The sequence below is a fragment of the Balaenoptera ricei genome, chromosome 3 (genome assembly GCF_028023285.1).
Source record: "Balaenoptera ricei isolate mBalRic1 chromosome 3, mBalRic1.hap2, whole genome shotgun sequence".
In the NCBI taxonomy this organism is placed as follows: Eukaryota; Metazoa; Chordata; class Mammalia; order Artiodactyla; family Balaenopteridae; genus Balaenoptera; species Balaenoptera ricei.
Genome location: NC_082641.1, coordinates 94,326,156 through 94,350,201, shown reverse-complemented (window position 1 = coordinate 94,350,201; position 24,046 = coordinate 94,326,156). Strand labels below are relative to the sequence as shown.

Below are 24,046 nucleotides of genomic sequence, written 5' to 3'. Positions count from 1 at the left end.
GGAGGCATAAACCTCCCAGACTTAAGATGATACTACAAGGCTATAGTAATCAAAACAGCAAGGTATTGGCAAAAAAACAGACATACAGATAAATGGAACATAATAGAGAGCCCAGAAATAAACCTGCACACCTATAAATGATTAATCTTCAACAAAGGAGGCAAGAATATACAATGGAGAAAAGACAGTCTCTTCAGCAAGAGGTGTTGCGGAAGTTGGACAGCCCCATGTAAATCAATGAAGTTAGGACCCACCCTCACACCATACACAAAAGTAAACTCAAAATGGCTCAAAGACCTAAAATATAAGACAAGACACCATAAAACTCCTAGAAGAGAACATAGGCAAAACATTTTCTGACATAAATTGTACCAATGTTTTCTTGGGTCAGCCTTCCAAGGCGAAAGAAATAAAAACAAAAATAAACAAATGGACCTAATCAAACTTACAAGCCATTGCACAGCAAAGGAAACTATAAACAAAATGAAAAAACCTATGGAACGTGAGAAAATATTTGAAAATGATGTGACCAACAAGGGCTTAATCTCCAAAATATACAAACAGCTCATACAACTCAACAATAAAAAAACCAAACAACCCAATCAAAAAATTGGCAGAAGACCTAAATAGACATTTCTCCAAAGAAGACATACAGATTGCCAATAGGCACATGAAAAAGATGCTCAGCATCACTAATTATTAGAGAAATGCAAATCAAAGCTACAATGAGGTACCGCCTCACACTGGTCAGAATGGCCATTATTAAAAAGTCTACAAATAACAAATGGTGCAGAGGGTGTGGAGAAAAGGGAACCCTCCTACATTGTTGGTGGGAATGTAAGTTGGTGCAGCCACTATGGAAAACAGTATGGAAGTTCCTTAGAAAACTAAAAATAGAGTTGCCATATGATCCAGCAATCCCACTCCTGGGCATATATCCAGACAAAACTATAATTCAAAAAGATACAAGTACCCCTATGTTCATAGCAGCACTATTTACAATAGCCAAGACATGGAAACAACCTAAATGTCCATTGACAGATGAATGGATAAAGAAGATGTGGTATATATATATATATATATATATATATATATATATATATATATACACAAACACATACATACATATACATACACACACACAATGGAATATTACTAAGCCATAAAGAAGAATGAAATAATGCCATTTGCAGCAACATGGATGGACCTAGAGATTGTCATACTAAGCAAAGTGAGTCAGAAAGAAAAAGACAAGTACCATATATCATCACAAGTGGAATCTAAGATACCACACAAATCAACATACCTACAAAACAAAAACCAACTCACAGACATAGAGAACAAACTTTTGGTTGCCAAGGGGGGTGGGATAGGGGAGGGAAGAATTGGGAGTTTGGGATTAGTAGAGGCAAACAATTATATATAGGATCGGTAAACAACAAGATTCTACTGTATAACATAGGGAACTATACTATATTCAATATCCTGTGACAAACCATAAAGGAAAAAGAATATATACTATGTATAACTGAGTCACTGTGCTGTACAGAAGAGATTAATAGAACATTGTAAAACAACTATATTTTAATAACATTTTTTAAAAAAGAGGAAGGATAGAAGAATAAGGAAAAAGTAAGTAATTACAACCTTAATAGTTTTCTCTTGAAGGGTAATGAGGGACCTTGTCTATTAGGCAATCCTATGATCTTAGGTTTTTAAAATAATACCCAGGGGAAAGGAAGAGATCTTTGTCTCTTAAGCTCTAATATTAGTTAGGTCTTGGTAAAAGAAAAATTTCTACTTGACTTGTTTGATCTATCACAACGGAATTCTTGTTCAGGCATTTCAGTATATAAAGTCCACTTATTTTAGTATTTTCATAATAATCTATGTATAGCATTGTAAGCACACCTAAAACTCATTTAAAAAGCTTTGCATGATTGTCTTGGATTTACAATTTACATTTCAGGCAAGAGAAGTTATTTTTTGATAAGACCATTTGTTTCTCTCTTAGAAATATTCTGGAAAACTCTCTCTCCTCATGGTTTAACAATATATTTCTGCCAAGACCATGGCAGAAATGTCCTAAATCTTAATGTCCTTGGCTCCCAGAAATATAACTCATGACATAAATTAAGCTATTTAAAAATTTTAAATTACATTTTAATTTTGAGTTTTTACCAATGAAATGTGAACATCTAAGATGATCCTATGAAATAATTCATTAGCTTTATGAAGAAATAATGCAGTGCTAATTCCTTTATGTCTACATTTTTGAAATAGGAAAGCTTTGTAGGTATTAGCATTCAGATCAACTGTATTTTACTTCAAAGTGAAAAAAAACACATAAAGGTATAAATTCTATCAAAATTTCCTAAACACAAGAACAAGAAAATTGAAATATAAAAGAACACAAAGAATCATAGTACTTCCGAGACAATACACAAGATGATTCAGGGATGACCCTGTGCTCTCCCAGGAGTATTGTGAATTGCGTTTCTTTTTCACAATTTATTAAAGGCCAGAGAAACACAGAGAGATGACTCATGAGAAATGTGACAATGTGTATTTTACCTAAACATGCATTGCAAAAGTCCAGGGGAGAATAGGCAGGAAAAAGAAAGAAAAAAAAAAAAAAGCAAAAAGCAAAAAAAAAGCCTGAAATTTAAAAAAAGTCATATCTAGCTTAGACAATCCCAAAGTGACAAACTGGTATTTAAACTTCCTGATATCAAAAGCAAAAAAAAAAAAAAAAAAAAAAGAAAAAAATTGCCTGACAAAAGAGAAACACAGTTCATCTAAAGGAAACTAACCTTTTATATAGACTCTTATGTTTTAGGAAACTATATTTGTCAGCCATTCTCTGTAATAGTTTCTAGGTAACTGCAATACATAGGTTCTTCATCCCCAGGAAATTTACATGGGATATAACCAATTCCCAGAAGCTCACCCCCAGAAGACTGCTCTGTGGCCTGACTCTGTGGGAATTTACTTGGCCGAAGGATAGAGACAATGCAACTCTACACAGTACTTCAATTAGGCTAGTCAAAGAGCACTCAATTTCTCTATATGCAAGTAAACAATTTTTGATCGGGTCAATTAAGAAATGTCTGTTTCTTAAGAGGGAGATGGAATGGAGCTCCTCAGCCTAAGGACAGAGGGACTGTTTTCACCGTGAGCTTAGAGGACAACAGTGAAGTCACTGTAAATTTCGCTGCATATAACATTTTTGTGTCCATATAGGTTAAAATTGGCTTATAAAATATTTTCTAAAAATAAAGTAAGATCACCAGTGACATCTAAGCAAGGAAGTAGTTCAATGAACTAAATATAAAATTTGTGCCGTCAGATGAGATTTTGCAGGAGCTGTTCTTGAGACATTAAGGACAGAGAAAAAAATGAAGGAAAGATAAAAGTACTACAAGATCCAGGCAAGGTTAACCTCAAACTTGGCTCTGATCCGTGGCAAATGAAGAGGTTTGCATAAACCCTGAGTCATACCTGATTCAAGAATAAAAGGGGGGTATCTTGCCAAAAAGCAACACCAAGGAAATTGTTTCTAAGAAGCATAAGGGGAAAGACTCTGCAATTACCAGTTCTGTGTTTATAAATAGCATCATTCATGTCCCTTGTGGGCTTGTTATGGGCCCTCCAAAAATACATCCATGCAAATTTTATTTCCCAAAGCATTATACTATATAATAAAATGCTATCTTTTGAGGAAAAAGGAAGTGATCCAAGGGTAAACATAAAGGACCATACCAATTATAATGAAAAAAAATCACTAAAATTCACAAAACTGTACTTTTCTTTTACAAGCAAATAATGTTAAATTATGACCCCAAATTATATTTTCCATGAATGGTCATCTTGTTACTACTGTAACCTTAAAATTAGTCCCCAGGTTTTATTTTCACATCTAGCTCTTCAGTGCTACCAAGTGGGAGAAGAATGTTCCCACTCTATGTATGTCATGGGCACTCAGTCCTTCCAGCTAGTTCTGACTCTTGGAACAATCTTCCTAGGCAGCTGCTACAAGGGTACACGCTGCCCTGGCCACCATTCAAAGGCCCTCGCATGGGGAATCTGTTCCTCTCCTGCCAACTTGGGGGTGGACACAATGAAGGCGTTGGGCAGAGATGCCTAACTTCAGACATTCTGGGAATTTCCTGACTAAGGAGCTTCCAGTACTAGTTCACATCTTTCTGTAGGCAGGAACCAAACAAGCAACAGGACAATGCTCTTTGCTGTAATCCAACGATAAAAAGAAGGTAAGGAATGGAGAGAACCTAGGTCACTAAAAGTGGTGCATCTGGCTTAGACATTTCAAAGTTCACACCACATTATAATAAATTTTAGACAATTTGCTAGCCTTTCATTTTCAGACATCTAAAACAAATGATACACACCAGCCCTGGCCACATCGTAGTGTGAGGGGCAAGGAACATGTCTGAGCCTGCTAGGTGTCCCAGAAGAGTGACATATCACCACAGGCAGCAAACCTCACTCAAGAGAGCCCCAAGATCTGGTCTCCCACCCCCAGCCTCATGCCACTTTTCCTCTTTACTCTGTACACTCCTGGCCTGGTGGCCTTACATCAACGTACCAAGCTCCTCCTTGCCTCACTCTCTTCAAATAAACTATTTCCTCTTCCTGGAATGACCTTCCTTCCCCCCACTTTGCCTGGCTACCTACCTTTCCCACGTCAGTTTAAAAGTCAACTTTCCAGGAATTTATTTCTCTTAGTAGATCCCATTCTTCTCCCTCAGTCCCCACAAATCTGATCAGAAATCTTACTTCCTCACATACTTGTCACAAATGTAAATAACAATCATTTGTTAATAAAAAGTAGGCATTCCCCTGTAAGCTCCATGAAGGCAGGACAGAGACAGTTCGTCCCTTTTCTGCTATATCCTCAGTTGCTAGGCCAGCACCATAATCGGCACTCAACAAGTATTTGTTAAAATGATAAATATTATCTAATTATATAATTGGAAAAAAAAATGTAATTCTTCAACCGTTCAACACATTGCAAGATAGTTATTATGGTCCACGTTTTACAGATGAGAGAAGTACATTTCAGAGAAGAGGATTTCACTCAAGTTCACATGGCTAACAGGAAATGGCAGAACTCAGACTTAAACAAAGAACTTCTGACCTTGAAGCTGAAGCTCTAAGATCAGATTTGCTCATCAAATTAGCACATAGCCCACAAAGAGCGTTCTAACAGCACTCTGTCCTCAATGGAGCTTCACAATGAAGAGAATTAGGATGCGAACTGTTGATGTTCTCTGCGAACAGAGGACTGATTTATTTATGCCGCCTTCCTGATGTTTGGAAATTGAAGTAGCGTACTATGACTTATTGCACATGGATGGAATGGTCTAAAGTACTTTCTTGAGAGTTCATCAAAGAGACAGAAAGTGAAAAGACACTTACCATAATTCCAGTGAGCAAACAGACTCCTTTCCCACAGTATGTGTTAGGTACCATGTCACCATAACCAATGGAGAGAAAAGTTATTGATATCAACCACATTGCTCCAAGGAAGTTGCTAGTAACATCCTGTTGATCATGGTACCTGAAAAATAGCAAACAAAGCCAGTCCTTCATAATTAATCTAGAGTAGGGCTGCCAAGGGCAGTTTGATTCAATACAGTGAATTTACTAAGTAGCGTCTATAACATGGTCTATTTAGAGGTTTTCAAAGCTCATTATTATAAATAAAATTGGGGTTCTACCTAAGCAATCTGAAAGACATCAGAATTTCTCAACTTTAAAAATCATCTGAAAGAGAAACTGTAAAATACGAAAATTGCTTTTCTCACTGGTTTAAGTTGATTAACGCACATTTATCTTTGAATCCTGCTTTGGCCTTGCTCACATCTCATCCTTCCTTGATGCCCACTGATGTGCCCAACTTGTGGAACAATATGCAGTGCCCCGATCTCCCTCCTCACCTTTGTACCAAAAGGAGCCACGGTGTTCCCTTTGCTACCTTTATTTCTTAATGGGCCAACTCCCAGTCGTCTTTCAAAATAAGTTCAGGTGGGAGCCTCTTCTGTCTACGCTCCTCCCAGCCCATTTCTGGGGCTCAGTATCCCATATATTCCTCCATCACAGGACTACATTGTAACTGTCTACCTGGAGGTCCTGTACTAGCCATCCTCCTTGAAGATGGAAAATGTACCTTTGATTGCATAATCCATGCCCAGAACTGGAGCTTAATATAAGTTATTACCTCACCAGATACACACAAAGAGTTTATAGTCAAAAAGAGGGAGAGGGATGCAGTTTATCCTCATTATTCTATGAAGTGTCAAATTTTTCTAATGAGAAGAAGGATTTTTATATCAGAAACAGATATAAAATTTTGCTTGAATTATCAGTGTTAAACGGTAACCCTGGCCCATCGTGGGGCACTATTATCCACCATGCATACAACTGTGAGGCCATGCAAGTTGTTACTTTAGAGAAACTTGCCCTGGATGCATGCTCTGTGTAGTCATGGGGCAGAGTAGCCCTCCTCCATGGCAGTCACACCCCAGACTCTCTCTGGTCACTAGAGACGTTCCTTGCTCTTCATCCAACTTCTGTAAGAACCACCCTTTCTTCCCAGCTCTCAGATACCACTGGGGATGGCTTTCCCTTCCTTATTTCTTGCTCTCCAAAGCGTGCTGATAATCCCCTAGCTTGCACTCACTCAGTCCTGCCTTTCAGCTGGACGACATGTCTGTGTAGCCAGAGCTGTGGAGGCAAGGAGGCTGCCCCATGACCCGAGCCCCAGGATTGATCCCATATACAACCTACATTGGGCCAGTGCATTCTCTTTTTTTTTTTTTTTCGGTTCTTCAGACCATTCCAAGGCTTCTGAATCTATAGCCCAAAGTGCAGGAAGTTTATAGAGTATAAGCTTTCCTCTGCAGTATCATACCTCTGAAGGGGAGACCGTGGATCTTGCCTCTGTCTTTGGATACAGAAAGGCCTATGCTTAACACTTTGGTACCTTTGTTTGCTAACAAAGAAGAGAGAACTAAGAAATGGTATTTTTTGCTACTTTGGTCTAGGGAAAGAGAAACCTCTGCCTGGAGTGAGTGGAACCCCCGAGTAAGGAAGAGTGACGGCATCACCGTATCTTCAAAGAGAAAATGGAAGGGCACGCACACAGGCAGCCAGCCCTGTTGAGGGGCATCCTGTGATTCTCTGGTGGTGGGAGGGCAGCAACCTCCACCATTCTACCTCAGGGAACTGCCACCATGACTTAGATGCAGAGTCCCCTCTTCCCAGGATGGCTGGGTGGAGAGGCTGTCATTGCCAAAAGGAAGGTCAAGATGTACTCATATTACTCAGCCATAAAAAAGAATGAAATAATGCCATTTGCAGCAACATGGATGGACCTAGAGATTCTCATACTAAGTAAAGTAAGTCAGACAGAGGAAGACAAATATCATATGGCATCACTTATATGTGGAATCTAAGAAAATGATACAAATGAACTTACTTACAAAAAAACCAGACTCAGACATAGAAAACAAATTTATGGTTAACAAAGGGGAGGGGTAAATTAAGAGTTTGGGATGAACAGATATACACTAATATACATAAAATAAATAAACAACAAGGACCTATTGTATAGTACAGGGAACTATATTCAATATCTTGTAATAACCTATAATGGAAAAGAATCTGAAAAAGAATCTATATATGTATATATATATCTGAAAAGTATATCTATCTGAATCACTTTGCTGTACACCTGAAACTAACACAACATTGTAAATCAACTATAATTTAAAAAGAAAATCAATTCCTAGCTTTTAAGGAAGCCAGATGAGTGCATTTCCTCTGAGAAACTCTGTTAAATAACATGCACATAGGAGTAGGGTGATGCGATCCGTGCTGTAGTTCAGCTACAACATGAGCTACCAGGCTCTGTGGACTGCTCGGGGAGCCTGCTATGCCTGTGTGATGAGGCTTCCATGGGGCCATGTGGTTTTTATTTCAAACAAGACCCTTAGAAGTAAGCTTTGGATTAATAACCCACTCATGATATTGGGGCTTTCTGTGAATAGTCCTCATCAAGCAGTTGCCTGAAACAGGGAATACATTACCCTGGTGTGGATGTGGGCTACATGAGAGAGGGGAGGCAAAAGCTTCATGGCCTATTCAATTCTTAATTGTGAGACAAAATTTCTTCTTAACAAATCATGATTTACACAAAGATTTGATACGTATAAGAGCCGATGGCCCTAATTCCCTGGTGCATGTGAAATATTTGTTGAGCCCTCACTATGTGTTCAACACTGACATGCATTTTCTCATTTTACATTGATGTTTTAAGACATGGACAACCTTTCTGGCTGAAAAAGCTATACTCTTCACCCTTTCTATATCAACAAAGTGTCCTCAATCACTACCCACTTAGAAAATGTGACCATGTCTGAGTGATAACCTCCAGTTATTGCTACATCGCTAGTGACCAGAACACATCTCTAGGCACATGGTGTTCCTTTGGTAGAGCAACTACAAAGAGGAGTTTGAGATTTCATACTGTAAACAAAGGTCTTTAAAGGGGCACCTTCACTGCTGGTGCCCACAGGTCAATCTTCTCAACTTTGGCAAGGGTGTGAAAGTCTTTCTCATCTGTTCTTCCTGAAGCACTTTGATTTGGTTTTCAAAGTTTAGAGCAGTAAATGACTTTGAAAGTTACAATAAGAAGCATTCACTGACTCTTCTTTAGTTACCTACATTTAATAAATACACAAGTTTTAAATACAATTTAAATACAAATTGCTCCCATCCTCCTTAAACTCTTCACCATTCTCAAGTATTATGCCATTATATCATTCAGTTATTATTTGTTATATGCTATGCATGTTATATTGGGTCAGATACTGTAAAGCTGTATTGAAGGGCCTAATTAGAAACACATATCTTTCTAGGAGTTGGTATTTAAGGGCTTGGGGTTCAATGGTAAATTATCTTTTTTGCTTAATAAATAATTAACCTACCTGAAAAATGGCTCAGAATGGAAAAATAACATTTCATACTAATGTTTTTGTTACATTCAGGCATACTTAGTCATGACTAGTCAAGAAGAGGCAGGTAATTAGGGACCACATTAGCTACTATTAGAACAATCAAGGTTTCTTCCTTGGCAACTCAGAAACAAATATTAGACTTATCAACAGGATGACGTTTTCACTTAGAACACTTACAGGTTTTGAATTTATGCCAGAGTCACACCACTGTGAACGATTAATATATACAATTTAAACGGTTAAAAATTTTCAAAACGTTTCTCACAGTAAGTTCACGTCACAAACTTACTCAGACAATTCTGACCTTCTCCACAAGGGGAGCTATTCTGGGAAAGACTTGAAGAAATGACTCACATGGCTAATTTCAAATTCTAATGAATATGAATGCTTCTTTAATTAAAGTATATTAAAGAAGATTAAAATTAGTGTAAGGAATGCCTAATGATCGCAAGCTTTTTTAAAAAAGGACTTTAGCATTTAGGGAGAGGACTTATCACTGTTTTACAGCATTGCATGCTTCAGAGACTTAAAGATTGTAAGATCAGCTTTAATGTTTTAAAAGAAGTAAAACGTTCCTTTTCTTAGTTTCCATTCATTTCTTCATTCATTCTTGACTGTAGGTCTACCACTGTTTCTTAAATCACAAATATGGCAGCTTTCCACAATATTTGTTTAAATTCACAAGGGTGATCTTTCCAAGAGCATTACTGAATTCTTCCCACTCAATGAAGCAGCCTCTGCCCATCACTCCTGCTTCTATCACAGCACCACTCCATAAGTAACAGGAGCTCTGGCCATAGTTATGGCTGGCAGTTATGCCATCCTCTTCCCCAGCTCTTTCTCTACAGGTACATTTCCTTCTGCCTAAAACCACCCTCCCCCACCTTCCTAGCCCTGATTTGTACTTTGAGAATCTGCTCATAACTCCCCTTTTCCAGACTCCACATAGCATTTTTAGCATGGTAATCTAGGCTGGACCATAGGTCCTTTCTCTGTATCCTGGGAGCCTCTTATAGATATCTCTCATGCCATCAGTCAATGTCAACATGGGTCATAACACATATAATGTATACTTTGCTTATCAAACATGCCCCGAGAATCTAAATTATAAAGAATTTGAGGACAAAGATTATGCCTTACTCATTGTTTTATCTTCGCTTAGAAGAATAGAGCAGGGAATTGGTGTTTATTGAGTTAATTAATATGACAGTATGAAACATTTTTTCTCAAACTGACTTGCCCTTGGCCACATGTTAGGCCTTCAGGATCACAAATATAGAAGTACAAAAAAGGGATAGAAATGAGTCTTTCCCATCAATCAATATGAATCAGATTTGTCATGTTATGTTCCAAGATCTGTAGGCAACTTATAAGTTATTTTTACACATTTAAAAAATATTCAACAATGGAAGCTTACAGCTGACAAACTATGTTCATTAGTCTTTTTCCATTAAACATACTATTAATACTATGAATAGCAAAAATACCTTAATTTTCAGCTCTGATCTCAAATGTCAGCATCAGTTATATAGTGAAAAGTATTATGGAGATTCAAATGCATGTGATCAATCTATCGTCAATTCTCTTTCCTGAATCCACCATTCTCTCCTGAAATATTGCTAAAACGATAGTAAGGCAATTTAAAAAAGGTATAAGCCCACAATAACAAAAAAAAAAAAAAAAAAGGAAAAGAGAAATCAGAGAATGAAAAATAACACATTTTTATACAAACAAAAGGGCATGGGGAATTCTGCTTCCAGCCAAGATGGAACAACAAAGGACTGAATTCATGCTGCTTCTTGAAACAACTACAAAACCAGACAAATATTTGAAACAATAGTGAACAAGGCATAGATAATCTAGAAACAAAGAACAGTGATCCCTGAGAGATGGTAAACAGCCAAAGTGAGTCATAAAATTGCCCCAGCTTAATGCTTCAAGAAAGAGTCCAGAATGTAGCTCAGGTATGGAAATCAGCAGAGCCCAGAGGTCTCCCCAAGTTGAGGACAGAGCTGGGAATACAGGGATGCCATGAGTTTATAGGGCCAAAATCCAGAGAGGAAACATCTGCACAGAGAGATCCAGAGATCTGTAGAAATGTCTCCTTGATTATTCAGCCAAGTACTTACTGATCGATATGCACAAGTAAAACTGCAAGGTTGGGGAAGTGAAAATACTATATGTAAAGTGGTACATTATCACTTGAAGGTAGACTGTAGTAAGTGATACAATGTCAGGGGAAGATAAAACTGTGACAATTTAGTTATAGTATACCTAAGTGTATAGGTATGCTATAACTCCTAAAAGAATCATTAAAATAATACATCAAAGAGTAATAAGTGATAATCTAATAAAGGATATAAGATAGAATAAAAAAAGATAAGCAATCCAAAAGGAGGCAGAAATGGAAAAAAGGAACAGAGACTAGATGGGACAAATAGAAAACAAGTAGCCAGAGGACAGATTTACCCAAGCATATCTATAACCACATTAAATATAAATGGCCTAAATACTCCAAATTAAAAGGCATAGATTATTATAAACTAAAAGGCAAACTAAAAGGCATAGATTATTATAGAACCCATGGAAGGTTCACAACTTGGAGAAACCAGATGTCATGCAATGAGTGGGTAAAATCCAAAGTTGAAAACAGGAGAAATTATGATGTCTAAGTATATGGAATAATAGATGCCCAGGTGCTTGCCCCTGCCTGGTATTGCTAGACAACTAACAGGAGATAGAGGTTTGTTCACTGAGGAAACACTGGAGATTCTGATCCAGGCCCCAGCTAAGGTCTGGAAAGATGTTTGGGGCTGAAAACGTGGTAATTAAATTCAAGTTTCCAAGCTGAACAACAACATTCCCAGTATACTTTCTTCACTTCCTGTTCTTGACCCTATATTAGAACTTACTAATACAGAGAAAGAATATATTTCTCTCTGGAGAAACAGAATAGTTTCAGTGAAAAGACATTCATGTACTAACAGCAAGGATTTTCTAATGAAAAATGCAGCTTTCCCCTTATCCACCCATAGTGAATTTCACCAGACACTAAGCTCCTCTCCCCATACAAAGTTTCCAATTCCCACTCTTGAACCATGAAAGACTAGCAAATGATCAGCACACATTTGAAGTATACTTTCTATAAAAAAGTTACTGACAAAAATGGGAGGGGAAAAGAAAGGAAAGAAAGAAGGGAAAAGGGAGGAAACAGAATAATCTCCAGACAATGGAGAGTGATGGGGTGCGGGACTCCTGAACTTTCTAAGTTATATCATGAACGAACTAAAGGAAAATATAACATCCATAAAAAGGAACAGGATGCTACAAAGAAGTGCAATTAAAGAATAAAAAAGAGGGACTTTTAAAAAACTTAAAAATTATAATGAAAAAAATAATTGCAATACAATTAGAATATAAATTGGTAGAAATCTCCCAGAAAGTAGAACAAAAAGACAAAAAGAGAAGGGAAAAGGGAGAACAAAGAAGATATATTCTCAGAGAACACAGAGCGTCTAACAACTAACTTCAAAAGGAGAACACAGAAGTGGAAGGAAAGAAATGATAATTTTTTAAAATTTCTTTGGTTTTCCAGGAAAACTGGAAGGCAGGCATCTCTAAAGGAAAGTTCTACTTAGTATTTGCACAGAGAATAACGAAAAACCTGTGCCGAGGGGGATCATCATAAATTTTTAAATACTAGGAATAGAGAGATGATCTTTGAAAGTTTCAAAGGGGAAAAATAGATCACAGATAAACATTAAAAATGGTTGCCTCGCAGTAACAGACATATGGGTCAATGGAACAGAACAGAAAGCTCAGAAATAAACTCACACACCTATGGACAATTAATACTCAACAAAGGAGGCAAAAATATACAATGCAGAAAAGACAGCCTCTTCAGCAAGTGGTGTTGGAAAAGTGGGACAGCCACATGTAAATCAATGAAGTCAGAACACACCCTCACACCATACACAAAAATAAACTCAAAATGGCTTAAAGACTTAAATATAGGACATGACACGATTAAACTACTAGAAGAGAACATAGGCAAAACATTCTCTGACATAAATCGTACCAATGTTTTCTTAGGTCAGTCTCCCAAGGCAATAGAAATAAAAGCAAAAGTAAACAAATGGGACCTAATCAAACTTACAAGCTTCTGTACCACAAAGGAAACCATAAACAAAATGAAAAGACAACATATAGACTGGGAGAAAATATTTGCAAATGATGCAACTGATAAGGGCTTAATTTCCAAACTATACAAACAGCTCATACAACTCAATAACAAAAAAAACAACCCTATCCAAAAATGGGCAGAAGACCTAACCAGACATTTCTCTAAAGAAGACATACAGATGGCCGAGAGGCACATGAAAAGATGCTCAACATCACTGAGTATTAGAGAAATGCAAATCGAAACTACAATGAGGTACCACCTCACACCGGTCAGAATGGCCATCATTAAAAAAATCTACAAATAATAAATGTTGGAGAGGGTGTGGAGAAAAGGGAGCCCTCCTACACTGTTGGTGGGAATGTAAACTGGTGCAGCCATTATGGAAAACACTATGGAGGTTCCTCAAAAAACTAAAGATAGAGTTGCCATATAATCCAGCAATCCCACTCCTGAGCATATACCCAGACTATATAAAAGCTATAATTTTCGAAAGCTATAATTCGAAAAGATACATGCACCCCTATGGTCATAGCAGCTCTATTTACAATAGGCAAGACATGGAAACAACCTAAATGTCCATTGCCAGATGAATGGATAAAGAAGATGTGGCATATATATACATACATATACACACAGGTACAATGGACTATCACTCAGCCATAAAAAAGAATGAAATAATGCCATTTGCAGCATCATGGATGGACTTAGAGATTATCACACTAAGTGAAGTAAGTCAGAAAGAAAAAAACAAATAACCATCTGATATCACTTATATGTGGAATCTAAAACACGACCCAAATGAACATATCTACGAAACAGAAACAGACTCACAGATATAGAGAACAGACTTGTGGTTGCCAAGGGGGAGGGGGTGGGAGAGGGAAGGACTACAAGTTTGGAATTAGCAGATGCACACTATTATGTATAGGATGGATAAACAACAAGGTCCTACTGTAAAAGGTCCTACTGTACCATAAAAGAAAAGAATATGAAAAAGTATATATATGTATAACTGAGTCACTCTGCTGTACAGCAGAAATTTACACATTGTAAATAAATCAACTATACTTCAATAAAATTTAAAAAAATAAATACTAAAAATGGTTGCCTCTAACATTATTTAATTGTATTAACGTGTGTGTGTGGGGTGGGGGTGGAGAGGAAGGCAGAGGCAATCTATTTCTCCCAGATTTGTAGAGGGGAAGGATGGAGAATCGGGAGAAGGAACTGAACAGGAGTAATTCCAGCCCTCTCTCTGTTCCGCCTGCCCACAGAGCAGGTGCATTTTGTTCTCTATATTGTAAGCTTCCCAGGCCAGGGGTGATCCAATACAGGGTATAAAGGTTCACCTATGACTCCATCTAACTCAGTGGTGAATCATCAGAACACCAGGCAGCCCACTGGGATATAGGTCAAGTGGTGGTATCCAGATCTGCTTCACGTCAGCAATGAAGCTGATATTTTGCTGTCTGCCAATTGAAGACCCAGAGAAGTATGATAAATTATCTCTCTCCAAGCTCCAAATATGTGCATGGAGTTTTCACCTAAAGCAAAAGCAAATAAAATAAGTGATCCAATTAATTAAAACATATACAAAGAAGTCCAATGAAGGGGCATATTTAGGTTCAAAGGAGAAAAGTGCTGAGTGCCAAATGGCTCAGAAAGGAGGGGTGACATGTATCTCTTATTTGCCACTGATCCATATCAAAGGGGCGCACCTGTAGCTGCATATTAGAATCACCTGGGAAGCACTGACAATTACCTATGCAAAAGCCCATCCTCAATCAATGAAGCCAAGAACTCTAGAACTCTGGGGGTGGGGCCATGACAGAGATTTTTTTTTTAAAGCTCCCCTGGTAATTTGTATGCGTTGTCAAAACTGAGAACTAACTATTAGCTTTATTTCAGAAGTTCTCATTCAGTAACATGTTGAGCTTCTATATGTATAACAGAACTTTTGGAGGCACTGGGAACATGTAGATGGATAAAAAATAGTAAGCATTCATGAGAAGCCTAAAAGGCAGAAAGGGGGTAAACTGATTGCAAGAAAGAATAAGGTAATATACAAGTTGTAATAAATGTGAATGTGAGCGGCAAAGGTAGATCAAGAAAAAATGTATATAATAGATTAGAAGTAATCACATGGGTGTCCAATATAACACTGACACCTAAAGTTATAGTTTTAAACTAAAAAAAATGTAAAATTTTGTAGGTCCAAACCCTTTACTAAAAACCTCTCTGAGTAAGGGTGCTCTAAAGTGAAAACACTTTAATTATATATGTATAAAACTACTCAGATAATTTACAGAAATCCCTTCAGCTCAGACAATTTGAATTGCCCCAATCTGTGTGACTTTCTCCTAATCCCTTCTTCATACTCCTACTTTTTTCCCTATCGCTGAGTTATGAAAACACAGACATGACTTTAGGACCTTGGGGATCCCCATATAGACTTCCTTCAATACCAACAAGTATCCAGAGAAAAGCAGCAGAGACAGGCTGCGTAATGTTACCTATAAAACCTAACTCATTTGGGCATAAGCCAGATTCAATTTTTATTAACTGCCTAATTCTTTAACTCTAAAACACCAAAATGAGTTTTCTACTTTGAATTTATTTTGCTCCTTTAACCTTGCACGTTTGGAATTTTTTCTTCTCTTCTGTTAATTTAGAAAAGTCAAAAAACTAAACACTTCTCTCTCTTCCTCTCTCCTTTCCCCCACTTCCACTTTCCCTCTTCCTTCCTCTCCCTTTCTCTTTCCTCCGTGTGTGTGTGTGTGTGTGTGTGTGTGTGTGTGTGTGTGTGTGTGTGTGTGTGTGTATTTCATTCACAATACAGATACAGAAGATTGGTCTTTGGGTAGAGACCATCAGTGGGTATGTCTGTCTAAGGGCATAAGCTTCCTATGAAATACAGCTCAAAGTCCCTAAAGGAAAAGAGTATGTAACAGAACATATATGGATTTTCAAATTTGAAGAATTACATTCCTTATGTTTCCCTGAAAAGATGACAAAATGTTTTATTGTCTGACTCTCTATTATTCATTTATGCATTTTCATTTCTGTTAGAATAAGTGAGTTCAGAAATGACATCTGTCAATACGCTAACAGTCTTAGATCACGTACCTATATAATTATTTGACGATTATCTATGTTAAAGACCTATAGGAACACAATGGTATCACATCAACATAAGCTAAACAGACCTGAAAAGACTTATCAGTATTCAGGCTCTCTTTGATAAAGGAGGTTAGTGAAATATGCCCAGCTCTAGGAAAGAACTTTCAGGTCAGAGAGCCATGGAGATTAAGTCTGGTTCCTAAAAACGAAGATGGAGGAAGAGCCCAGGGCATAAGTGTCCATCATGAGAGATTCCCTGAATGCAGAACTCTATGTAAGCAGCAGTTCTCAATCCTAGTGCACCTTAAGATGCTCTTGCTTAAGATCTTGAAATATAATTCAAATAATACAACTTATCTATACACATGATTTATAAAACAAAAATCAATATAATATCCTAACTGTAATATAGAAAAATAAGAGAGAAGTAATTTATAATAAATCATGTATTTCAATATCTAAATGCTCGGGCAAGGCTAACCTAGAAGATTTAAGAAGCAGTCAGTTGTTTGCACCTATATGTAAAAGCACTTGAATACAGTTCATTCTGATGAAAGTGTATGGTTCTGAACTCAAATGCCACAGGAGCATGGTCATACCTAATGTGATTTTCTAAAATGTGAAAAACTTTTGGTCAAATTCCAAATAAAACAAATGACAATTTTCCCTCAATTTACACACTAATAACATTATTTAAAAATTAAGCATATGTTACAATTGAGCAAAAATATTTTATGTTTATATTTTAAATGGATTTAAGTCTAAACTAGGAAGATTATAAATAGGCTTTTAGTACACAGAATGTCCACCAGGTGAGTCTAAGGTCAAATGGGATACAGAACAGTTCTTTGTTGGGTGGGAATGTCCCATACAAACAGAATACAGAGCATCCCTGGCCCCACTGAATGACAGCAAAAAACCCCTTCTCTGGAATGGCTTCAGGGAACAAAACTATCCCCAGTGAGAACCAGTGGTCCAAAGTTTCAGAGCAGCTGGGACTGTGCAACAGCCATCGGAAAATCTGGAGCTAGCTTCATTTCAACACATCTGGAGAGCAGTGAAACTAGAAAACCATGGAATTTGGCACAAATTACATTCTTAAGCCCCGGCTACTCCCCAGGCTATCAAAAAAATACCAAGTTCCAGAGCAATGTTATAACCACGGCTTGCATTTCCACCAAGGTTCTCTTCCTTCTTCGTTTCTTTACTAACTTCCCAACCAATAGCTATTTTAATTTTTCTGGAGCGAGGTCCATTCCTTCCACTCTTGCTATGTGCCAAGCATCCCTCCACACACTGCGAGCTCCTCTAAGGAGCTGGAAGGTTGAAGCCGGGAGACAGACCTGGAGCCACACTTGGTCAGGCCCAAGATTTCCTTACCAGAAAGTCAATTTTTCAAGCATTCCCTTACCAAAATCACTTAGTACAATTCATGTCTGACACACGCCAGGCTCTACTAATAGCAGAGAGAGCATGTCTACACTGGCCTGGTGGGCTGTGGTTTTAGAAGCCCCCCTACCCCCAACCCTCCATGATTTTCCATCAGCGTGACAGCCCGCAGAGCTATTTACTTCCCTTCTGGGAAGAGCGGCGGGCAGACAGTCACTAGGTGGCAGTGCCACACTAATTTATCCCCACGGCTTCCTGGCTGAGTTTGGGCCGACCAGTGCCAGAGTCAGCTTGTGAGGGGACTTTCCTGGGAATACCTTCCGGCAAAAGCCCCTCTCCTGGGCATCCTGGAAGAACGGGTTGTTCCACTGAAGAAACAGCCCCTACAACTGATACACACAAGTCCAGGGCCACTCCTACACCTGCAGCTTCAGGTGTTACCAAGCATCTTAGGGGTATCATCTGAGGTGAGAGAGAGTGTGTGTATGTTTGGGTCTGGACATGCATTCCATTCTAGATCCAATTAATATAGATCTAAGGTAGCTGCATATCTTCACATTTCAACCCTCTGAGATTTTCTAGATCAAATACCAGACCATACCTTGTAAATCTGTAAGAACAAAAAAGTCCCTGTGGATTTTTCTAACCAGGCCATGTTGGAATTGAACCAGCATTTGAGGATATAGACGTCAGGGTCTCGTTTACTCACTCTGAGATCGAGTCCAGGAAGGGCTGCTCTATATTCAGAGGTAGTGATCGCCCACCGCCCACCCTTAGCTTCTTTACCCAAAGCAGCAAGTCTTAATGTCCGAGCCTCCCTGTCTTCTATTGTGAGACTCACCCATCTACCTCCCAGGTGGCTGCCAGCACTGAGATCACGAAGTACTAGCCAACTGCTACTTGATCAGTACATAAAGACTGCATTTGTGTTCTACTTGACCAAATCCCTCTCTATTTGTGTAAAAGTGGACACAAAGAAAAGTCACTGCTTTTGCAAGTGTGCCTTCTTGCACGCAGGTGAGGTGGCAGACATTGGGGCTTTTCCGAGCATAGGCAGCTTTTGGGTTTGCTCCCTTCTGCTGTCAGTGTCAATGAGCACAGTGACTGGTACCACTGAGATGTGAAAGAGTGGAAAGAGGACTGGGGAAAGGAAGGAGGGAGAGGAAGCAGTAAGTCAGGCGCTATCCTGGCACAGCAGAAGTAGCAGGGGGTGAGGGTACATCAGTCAACAAAATAAAGAGAGTAAGAAGAAAGACAGATTGTTCAGCAACAAGAAGTCCAAACAAGAAAAAAGAGAAATATTGCAACCTTTCTATGCCATACTGTTCCCCTACTCCTCAGCTGCCCTCCCTCTCACAGACACTAGGACTTCAATCCTCAGGGGGGCAGGGGACGGGGAAGGTACATTTCTGTGTCCCAGCATCTATCATGCATTCCTGAGAAATTTTTAACATCTGTTTAGGGCTCTCAGTCAACTGGAAAAGAATATACCCCTGTGATCCCAATCAGCCCAGCTCCAAGTTGCCACATCAACAGTAGGCAATTATCATGAACTGATTTTAAAGCTTGAGTTTTCAAAATACAGCAAATGAAAATTCCAACTTAGAACCTATGATGACAAGAAGTTTTAGCCTCCAGCACTTCACAGTTCCAGGCTATGTTTCTAGGGAAGCAAAACATTCCTGAATGTCCTTTTATTCCTTAGAGAGAGACGAGAAGCAGCAGAGAGTCAGAAAACTGAGCCATCAAACCAAGAAGAGAGCAGAGAGAGCTCTCGGGGACACTGAGCTGAAGGTAACTTCAGCAAGGCTGAGGTGATGGATCGCACACTTTCTGAGAAGGTCATTTGCAGGGTTCACCAGTTAAATTTTCCTACTTCAATTCTAGAAATTCGTCTTTGAGGGCCTGCTAATTGCATCTTGCTTGATTGAGCATGAGCAGCTTAACTGTAGACTGCAACACCAAAACATCGTGAATGGAATTAAAACCCAGGTCTAGGTTCAGAAAGGAGGAACACAAGTGGGGAACAGACCTTCCTCAAACCCAACCCACTGTCACCAAGGACCTGTCAATCCTCCACTGTATAAAGTCCTCAGAGGTCTGCAGTTGAAACAGTATGTCTGGAAAAGGGCCAGGGCCCCGCTGGATGGTGCCCCAACTCGCCCACTCTGGTTCCAGAAGGCTGCGCCAGAATTCCTTCCCTAGGACTGGAAACGTCTTCTTCCTCCCTCTTTGGGGCTGGGAGGCTGGGAAAGAGGAGGAGGGGGACCTTCAAGAGGGCAGAGGAGTAAGACATGGACATCACCTTCCGCCCCACAAATATATCAAAAATACATCTATGTGTGGAACAACTCCTATAGAATACCTACTGAACGCTGGCAGAAGACCTCAGACTTCCCAAAAGGCAAGAAAATCCCCATGTACCTGGCCATGTGTCTGACAGGGTCTTAGTACCCCGGCCTGGTGTTAGGCCTGAGCTTCTGAGGTGGGAGAGCCGAGTTCAGGACATTGGACCACCAGAGACCTCCCAGCCCCACGTAATATCAGTCGGCGAGAGCTCTCCCAGAAATCTCCGTATCAATGCTAAGACCCAGCTCCACCCAACAGCCGGCAAGCTCCAGTGCTGGACACCCCATGCCAAACAACTAGCAAGACAGGAACAGAACCCCACCCATTAGCAGAGAGGCTGCCTAAAATCATAATAAGTTCACAGACACCCCAAAACACACCACCAGACGCAGCCCTGCCCACCAGAAAGACAAGATCCAGCCCCACCCACCAGAACACAGGCACCAGTCCCCTCCACCAGGAAGCCTACACAACCCACTGAACCAACCTTACCTACTGGGGAAGACACCAAAAACAACAGGAACTATGAACCTGGAGCCTGCGAAAAGGAGACCCCAAAACCGGTAAGTTAAGCAAAATGAAAAGACAGAGAAATATGCAGCTGATGAAGGAGCAAGGAAAAACCCACCAGACCAAACAAATGAAGAGGAAATAGGCAGTCTACCTGAAAAAGAATTCAGAGTAATGATAGTAAAAATGATCCAAAATCTTGGAAATAGAATGGAGAAAATACAAGAAATGTTTAACAAGGACTAGAAGAACTAAAGAGCAAACAATGATGAACAACACAGTAAATAAAATGACAAATTCTCTAGGGAGGTGGACCTTCAAGATGGCAGAGGAGTAACACGTGGAGATCACCTTCCTCCCCACAAGTACATCAGAAATACATCTACATGTGGAACAACTCCTACAGAACACCTACTGAACGCTGGCAGACCTCAGGCTTCCCAAAAGGCAAGAAACTCCCCACGTACCTGGGTGGGGCAAAAGAAAAAAGAAAAAACAGAGGCAAAAGGATAGGGACGGGACCTGCACTTCTGGGAGGGAGCTGTGAAGGAGGAAAGGTTTCCACACACTAGGAAGCCCCTTCGCGGGCGGAGACTGCGGGTGCCGGAGGGGGGAAGCTTCGGAGCCACGGAGGAGAGCACAGCAACAGGGGTGCGGAGGGCAAAGCGGAGAGATTCCTGCACAGAGGATCGGTGCTGACCAGCACTCACCAGCCCAAGAGGCTTGTCTGCTCACCCACCGGGGGGACGGGCGGGGGCTGGGAGCTGAGGCTCAGGCTTCGGTCGGATCCCAGGGAGAGGACTGGGGTTGGCGGCGTGAACACAGCCCGAAGGGGGCTAGTGCACCACAGCTAGCCGGGAGGGAGTCCGGGAAAATGTCTGGACCTGCCGAAGAGGCAAGAGACCATTGTTTTGGGGTGCACGAGGAGAGGGGATTCAGAGCACCGCTTAAACGAGCTCCAGAGACGGGCACGAGCTACGGCTATCAGCACGGACCCCAGAGACAGGCATGAAACACTAAGGCTGCTGCTGCCGCCACCAAGAAGCCTGTGTGCGAGCGCAGGTCACTCTCCACACCGCCCCTCTGGGGAGCCTGTGCAGCCCGCCACTGCCAGGGTCCCGTGATCCGGGGACAACTTCGCCGGGAGAACGCACGGCGCGCCTCAGGCTGCTGCAACGTCACGCTGGCCTCTGCCGCCGCAGGCTCGCCCCGCATCCGTACCCCTCCCTCACCCCGGTCTGAGTGAGCCAGAGCCCCTGAAGCAGCTGCTCCTTTAACCCCGTCCTGTCTGAGCGAAGAACAGACGCCCTCAGGCGACCTACACTCAGAGGCGGGTCCAAATCCAAAGCTGAACCCCGGGAGCTGTGCGAACAAAGAAGAGAAGGGGAAATCTCTCCCAGCAGCCTCAGAAGCAGCGGATTAAAGCTCCACAAACAACTTGATGTACCTGCATCTGTGGAATACCTGAATAGACAACGAATCATCCCACAATTGAGGCGGTGGACTTTGGGAGCAACTGTAGACTTGGGGCTGGCTGTATGCGACTGACTGGTTTCTGGTGTATTATCATAGTTTAGTTTTCAGAGTTTATTATCATTGGCAGGTTTGTTTATCGAGTTGGCTGCTCTCTTCCTTTTTTTAAATATATATATATATATATATATATATATATATATATATATATATATATGTTTATTTCGCTTTTCTTTGTGTGATTTTGTCTGTATAGCTTTGCCTTTACCATCTGTCCTAGGGTTCTGTCTGTCTGTTTCTTATTTTTTTAATATAGTTTTTAGCACTTGTTATCTTTGGTGGATTTGATTTTTGGTTTGGTTGTTCTCTTCTTTCTTTCTTTCTTTCTTTTTTTCTTATTTTTTAAATTACATTTTAATGTTTTTATTTTTAATAATTAAAAAATTATTTTAATAATTTTATTTCTTTTTATTTTATTTCTTCCTTCTATCCTCCCTCCCTCCCTTCCTTCCTTCCTGTCTTTCTTTCTTTTCTCCCTTTTCTACTGAGCCGTGTGGCTGACAGGGTCTTGGTGCTCCAGCCAGGTGTCAGGCCTGTGCCTCTGAGATGGGAGAGCCGAGTTCAGGACACTTGTCCACCAGAGACCTCCCAGCTCCATGTAATATAAAAAGACAAAAGCTGTCCCAGAGATTACCATCTCAATGCTAAGACCCAGCTCCACTCCAAAACCAGCAAGCTACAGTGCTGGACACCCTATGCCAAACAACTAGCAAGACAGGAACACGACCACACACATTAGCAGAGAGGCTGCCTAAAATCATAATAAGGTCACAGACAACCCAAAACACACCACTAGATGTGGTTCTGCCCATCAGAAAGACAAGATCCAGCCTCATGCACCAGAACACAGGCACTAGTCCCCTCCACCAGGAAGCCTACACAACCCACTGAACCAACCATGGCCTCTGGGGGAAGACACCAAAAACAACAGGAACTACGAACCTGCAGCCTGCGAAAAGAAGACCCCCAAACACAGTAAGTTAAGCAAAATGAGAAGACAGAGAAACACACAGCAGATGAAGGAGCAAGGAAAAAACCTACCAGACCAAACAAATGAAGAGGAAATAGGCAGTCTACCTGAAAAAGAATTCAGAGGAATGATAGTAAAGATGATCCAAAATCTTGGAAATAGAATGGAGAAAATAAAAGAAACGTTTAACAAGGACCTAGAAGAACTAAAGAGCAAACAAACAATGATGAACAACCCAATAAATGAAATTAAAAATTCTCTAGAAGAAATCAAAAGCAGAATAACTGAGGCAGAAGAACGGATAAGTGACCTGGAAGAGAAAATAGTGGAAATAACTATGAAGACCAGAATAAAGAAAAAAGAATGAAAAGAATTGAGGACAGTCTTAGAGACCTCTGGGACAATGTTAAATGAAACAATTCGAATTACAGGGGTCCCAGAAGAAGAAGAGAAAAAGAAAGGGACTGAGAAAATATTTAAAGAGATTATAGTTGAAAACTTCCCTAATATGGGAAAGGAAATAGTCAATCACAATCAAGTCCAGGAAGCGCAGAGAGTCCCATACAGGATAAATCCAGGAGAAACACACCAAGACACATATTAATCAAACTATCAAAAATTAAATACAAAGAAAAAATATTAAAAGCAGCAAGGGAAAAACAACAGGTAACATACAAGGGAATCCCCATAAGGTTAACAGCTGATCATTCAGCAGAAACTCTGCAAGCCAGAAGGGAGTGGCAGGACATACTGAAAGTGATGAAAGGGAAAAACCCACAACCAAGATTACTCTACCCAGCAAGGGTCTCATTCAGATTCGAAGGAGAAATTGAAACCTATACAGACAAACAAAAGCTAAGAGAATTCAGCACCACCAAACCAAACCAGCTTTACAACAAATGCTAAAGGAACTTCTCTAAGCAGGAAACACAAGAGGAGGAAAAGACCTAC

At 40.0% G+C, this 24,046-nt stretch overlaps 1 protein-coding gene across 7 annotated transcripts in view; it reads right to left on the bottom strand.

Annotated features, from left to right (window-relative positions):
• The window catches only part of KCNN2 (potassium calcium-activated channel subfamily N member 2), a 323,776-nt gene that overhangs the window by 39,929 nt on the left and 259,801 nt on the right, over positions 1 to 24,046 (bottom strand). For all 7 annotated transcript variants that reach the window (XR_009502375.1, XM_059916898.1, XM_059916899.1 and 4 more), the window contains one exon: positions 5,440 to 5,581. Coding sequence is in view for 6 of the 7 variants with exons in the window: in XM_059916898.1 (XP_059772881.1) it covers positions 5,440 to 5,581 (142 nt within the window). In the remaining variant the exon portion in view is untranslated. The remainder of the gene's footprint in view (positions 1 to 5,439; positions 5,582 to 24,046) is intronic.